The sequence below is a fragment of the Phaethon lepturus genome, unplaced genomic scaffold (genome assembly GCF_000687285.1).
Source record: "Phaethon lepturus isolate BGI_N335 unplaced genomic scaffold, ASM68728v1 scaffold13745, whole genome shotgun sequence".
Classification (NCBI taxonomy): Eukaryota; Metazoa; Chordata; class Aves; order Phaethontiformes; family Phaethontidae; genus Phaethon; species Phaethon lepturus.
Window position 1 is genome coordinate 33,877 of NW_010539941.1, and position 6,000 is coordinate 39,876.

A 6,000-nucleotide genomic window follows, 5' to 3' on the forward strand; every position below is an offset into this window, starting at 1 on the left:
AATCTTACTGTGGCATAATTAACACCTACTTCACCCATTGCTCATTAGCACACTGGACATTAATGAGTCTATTTTCATATAATCCTCTAACGTAGGGACTGATTTTTGCTTGCTGTGGGAAAAAAAAGCAATTACATTTCATGGAAATTAATATGTAGGATTTATTGTTGTATTTATGTTTTTATTGCGTATTAGGTCTAAATTTAGCCTCTAGGTTGTTGAGCATGTTAGTTTCTTTAAGATGGTTGCTATAGTGATAGCAGCAAATTCCTTTAATCTTAGTGTAGTTAAAGTATTTAGTTACCATTGGTTGTCACAGTGCAACTGAGACGAGAAATACTCACATGTATACTTTTTGTACCCTGACATTGTAGAAATTGCAATATTATCCATGTTTAAAGCTCATATTTTTTATTTTAATATTACATACTACTTTCTGTTAGAATGATATTTGTTGTACTTATGCAATATTCGCATTTTATTCCTTCAGGAGGACAGACAGAACAGACAGTCCTTTTCCCATGGAGGTAGTACATGAAACACAACAAAAATTACTTCTGGTCAGAATTAAGATGCTAGAGTAGTATTCAGTATCGCTTAGAAATATTTTAGCAGCTACTTCTCATATTTTAATGTAAAATTTTTCAAACATAACCTTGAGAACACAAACTGAAATGTTAATTATCAAAACCAAGTTTAATTAGTTTTTTATTTTGGTTGGTTATTTTACTTTACATGACCCAAGTCCCAAAACAAATCCATGCTGGACAGTACCATTTGCTCTTGGATAAGCTCAACATTTTCTGGTGAAGTTCTCAGATAAGCTCAAATCTAGAAGCATGGCTGTTAGTAAGTTATAAAACAGCTCCTTGTGATTATAGTATACTGCCAAGTTCATGTTTCTTGCTCCTCGGGGTAAATTTTTACTTGCTTGGTTTTTTTACCCCCTTATCTAGCTAGTCTCTGGAGAACCTGTGGTGTGGAATTTTTTTGCTTTGCTTGACTTTTTAATTTATACTGCCTGTTTGTTATGGTTGGGCATTTCCAGGTGTTCATAAATGAGAGCATCTGGTTAAAATGGAACACAGAGAGACACGTACAAAAGCTTGTCACAAGTGTTTTGAGATAGAAAAAGATCTGGTAAGGATGAAAAAGGAAAAAATACAATTACTTTGTATGTTACCACAAAGAATGTATAGATATATAGACACTGTTTCAGATCTTTTTAAGAAGTTATTTGAAATGTAATTCCTTTTTTGTAGCATTAGTGTCAGATGGCATGCTTCTGCATATTAAATCTGAATTGTGTTTTGTTTTTATTACTGTTCAGAAAAAATTGTCACTGTTAACTCACTTTAATTGTGTCATAACATTTTAATAAAGAAGGTATTTTTTTTTTTACACTTTCTGCGTGTGGTTTTAAGACACGACATATACAGATGGATCTGGCCAGTCAGGTGAGAGTCCAGGCAATAGCCCTTAGTGGCACTGAGTCACTCAACATGACTGCAAGAGTTTGGTCTCAAAAGTAAATACAACAGGTGACAGGTTATTAGGCTTTTTCTGTTTACACTTCTATAATTTTTTGTTGTAAATACTTGCCAATTAATTTTATTTCCACATGAATTACCTCAATCTTTATATTTTACTCCTAATAAATTGCATCTGTATTTAGTTGTTACTATTTGTGTAAATGGAGAGGAAGATGCTAGAACAAGGTGGGAGACTCGGGTTGCTTTCTCTGTGGACTTTCAGTGACAGTCGTTGATTTCTTGCTTGTTCAACATAAAAGGTTTGGTTTGGATCTAATTCCTCAAAATGCTAAACCAGACATGTGAATGCATCTGTTGTTGTCCAACTCATAGTATGTAGAGGAAGAGAAAAAAAAATGACTGTAGAAAAGCTGTTAAAAGGAGATTTAAACATTAGTTTAATAATCTAGAATAACAAGATGCCTGCAAAGTATGCCTGGTACCATTTCTGTGGACGTACAAGGCTGTACGTGTACTGGTCCATTAAAAGATTGGGGCCTAAATGAGAAATGTTGTCTTGCAATTACGGATCTGTAATGGTGGTACCCAGGAAGAGTGGGTTTGAGTGTGGTGTTGGTATGTTCTCAGTTCCGTTTCACCTCACGTAGGTGTTGGATAGGGATGCGGGTTTTATTGTGTGGGGCCACGAAATCCTATTTGCAAAGATTTTTTCATAGACAAATTCAGCACAGGGCAGAATAAAAATCAGTGATGGTTTTACTTTATTTGCTATGAAATGGCACTGAATACTACCTACCACGTACCTTTAAATCATAAATGACCTTGGTTTTCTTTTACTCTTATTTTTTACCCCTGAGCATGACACTGACAAGGACTTTTTAATCCATCAGACAGTTTATAGACCCTTTCGTAGTCACAAGAAGCAAAAAGCATCTGACTAGAAGGGAATACATGGGGCAAGTTCCTTGCTGGCTATAATTTTGTTGTCATTTCAAGTATTGTGGTAGTATAATTGATGTGACAGGACTGGGCTTTAGACTCGGTCCCTTAGCTTGTGCTCACTTTCAGTTTTAGTCTCTTTCTGTCATTCATTTTGATTGGGTAAGATTTAGGTGACAAACATATGCATACCTTTGAAGCTTAGAGTAAGCGTACATAAAAATTCAATGTTATATGATGGTATCATGTATATAAAACTTACAGCTCCATGGAAAAGGTAATAATTGGTGTCACCTTACAATACAAGGTAGTGTAGTGTGCTGATAGCATAGCCAGCAGGAGGCTCTTTTTTATTAATATTATAATTAAATGATTTTCTGGATAAAGGCCAAAAACAGATGAGAGTTGATTGTGCCTTGTCCACTGTTGCTTGGCACTATTAGTTGCATTTTCTAAGAAGAATTGACTTGACATCTTGTTTTTACAGGTTGTTATTGATGCCTTCAGATTGATCAATGCTAATATGATGGTCTTGGGACATGAACCAAGACAAACAACTTCAAATCTGGGTCACTTAAACAAGCCATCTATCCAGGTAAACCCACTGTTGCTAGTCCTGTAAATTGCAAGATTTATTCAGCAATTTTGGGGAAAGGTACCTAAAAACAGTAAGCTACAAATTGTTTATTGTTCTCTCTAGAATTTTTCTGCATGTATTTATAATTGATGTGATTCATCAATGGGGTTATATATGTGAAGGGTTTAAAATTGAGCCCTAAATTAGCTACCTAAGTGCGAATACATGTGTAAGTATATACTGGAAAGGTTAAAGTACAGATTTATGGAAATACAAACTTTTAAAAGTGACAATTGATGTCGTACCATGTGATGCAAGATAGGTACTGTTTTCAGTACTTATTTTAAAATTTAAAAACTGCTGCTCATTAACATCTCAGCTTTTCTAAAGATAAATTATTCTGAACCAAATTATGGAAAAAGTTCCCTCTTCATTAATAATATTTTTGTTCTACTGTATGCTTATATAGGTTCTTGTTTAATATGTAATGTAGGTTTAACGTTGTATGGTGTCTTACATAATCTCTGACTTTTATGTAATAGAGTAATTTGCTGAAAAAAGTGGGGTGAGAGATTCAATGGCTAAATAAGATGTTTGGCTTCAACTGTAACGTTTCTTTTGAGTATGTTGTCTAATATTTCTTTGCAAGTGTTTGTGAAACTTAAATATTCAAAGTTTGATTTCTGAAGTTGACTTTCACTAGTAAGACAAAAACGTTGATCTTCGATGAAGCAGACTTTAATCTTGAGAAACAGTTTCTGTCCTGAAACAAGTATCCCTGGAGTGATTAATGCTTTTACCTATGTGATTCTTCTGCATCGATGTTTTTTCCTCTTTTTTTCTCTCCAGAAATTTTCTTCCCATACTGTACATTTTAAAAGGCATGTATATTTGCAACTATGAAGCCTAATTCCTGCTCTTTTGATCTGTTACTTGAACAATAAAAGTTATATTTGCTAGATGAACATGCAAGAAAAAGACCATACACTGGTCATAGTAGAATTGGAATAAGGGCAAAACTTCTACTTAGAGAGCCATCCTTTGGGAGTTACAAGATCACCATACCCCTATCTTTCAAAAGATCAGTTGTTGTTTATTACTAATGCATTGAAACCCTTTACTATTTATAAAAATGCTACCCAAAACCCCCAGATAATTAAAGAGTGTCTGCTTCAGGAGATGGTTTTGTTTTTACTTTTGATTTTTGAATCGGTAAAAACTGTGAACTATAATGAGTATGAAATAAGCAGCTAATACTCTTGATTGGATATAGGCAAGCCCATGCATGTTTCAGGGCTTTTCTAACTGGGCTTTTCTGGACCATGTGTAATGATCTCCCTTGCAAACCCCTGTAGTATTGTTCAACTTCGTTATTCTAAGATCACTGTCACTACAACATGGTATATTTTGGCCATGGGAGCTTTGGGTTTCTGTTGTTAGAGAAGATTTTTTTTTTTTCAAGTTGGCAGTGAGCTGTTGCAAATGTCACTACTAAGCTAAAAATCATAGTTTAAAATGATACTCTGATCTTAAAACTGCAAGGGCTCTTGCAGTGTTGTTTTGCTTTTTTGGTGAATAAAATTCTGACCCAATTGAGGTCAGCAGGAAACTTAATATTGATTTCAGCTGGGCTAGAAGCAGGGATTTTAAGACATTCCTTAAAATCTCAGGAAAAAGAATAGTATGTGGCTTGACTTAATTCCTTTTTTTGTGGTATTTCTTGTGTTCACTTATCAACAGCTTTCTTTTACTTGCTCTTTGTGCATCTAATTTGTAAGGCTTGTTGGAACAATGGTTTCCATTTGTAACGGAACATGTGAAGAACAAGCTTTGCTTTAAAGTGTTTTATGGGTTTTAATTTAACCTGTTGCAGTGGCTAAACTACAGCTAGTGCTCAGGTTGAAGTGGAACAGTTGTTTACCTTTTAGATTTGTCCACTCTTTAAAAAAGAGTGATTTTTTTGGAAAGGGAGAGGAAAGAGAGGATAGTGGGGGAAGGCAAAGATGTCTGTCAAATGTTAGGAGCTTTAGAAAACTCCCTAAATATCTACAACGGAGTTTAAAAACAAACCCTAAAACCTCATATGGAATCATTTTGAATGGAATAAGAAAACGGCAGTGGAAGTTACTTATTGCTAATAGTTTCAATCATAAATTACTTTATGGATGATAAAAACCTGCATTTTACAGTTTTGGTTATAATAAATGGTACAAGTAGTGGCTATCTGTCACTGCAGGTTCTCACAAACGTAACCATTCAAGTAGTTCTCTGTCTTTGTATATGTGTTTGCAAGAGAAATACTTTTAAAATGTACATATGAGAACCTTTTTAGCTTTCATGTAGATAATTTTGGAATGATGAAATATTAAGTACCATAAGATGCAAGTACACATTCATTCTGTATAGCTCTAAAGGATATATTGAAACATAAATAGGTGGAATGGTTGAAACATAAGAAATATTTACCACTAGTTCTCCATATTTTATGTATGAATTATCATATCTAATTTCTAACTATATATTTAATGTGTAAAATTTTATTTGAAAAATAGACAATTTTAGTTGTGATGAGGATTTATTGTAGAATTTTAACCCCCCTACACCCCCAAATATTAATTCAACTCGCCCTTAAGTCATCAATGTCAAAAAAAAAACATTACACATGAGCAAAACAGAAGATACGTGCATATAGGTGTCACTTAACCTAATCTCAGTCGATCAGATTGTGATGTACAAGTTTAAGGAAAAATGTGCAAAGGGCATAATTATGAGAGGCTTTTTTTCCCCGTTTAAATCTTAAAAAGAAAATCAGCTTTACTATCCAAGATTAATTTGATGCACATAGTCGAACCAATACCTGATGTGTTTAATCACTGCTTCAGCTACTCTCTGTTTGTATTGTACCTTAGAGAATGAACTTGGGAATGTTGGCAGTGGTTGTAAATAAATAGATAGCCAACATTCTTTTGTTTGTAACAGAAAGAGGGTTAT

At 34.0% G+C, this 6,000-nt stretch overlaps 1 protein-coding gene across 1 annotated transcript in view; it reads left to right on the forward strand.

Annotated features, from left to right (window-relative positions):
- The window catches only part of PSMD14 (proteasome (prosome, macropain) 26S subunit, non-ATPase, 14), a 43,197-nt gene that overhangs the window by 29,462 nt on the left and 7,735 nt on the right, over window positions 1-6,000 (forward strand). Inside the window, exon 7 of the mRNA XM_010287297.1 lies at window positions 2,920-3,027. Within this exon, the coding sequence (XP_010285599.1) occupies window positions 2,920-3,027 (108 nt within the window). The remainder of the gene's footprint in view (window positions 1-2,919; window positions 3,028-6,000) is intronic.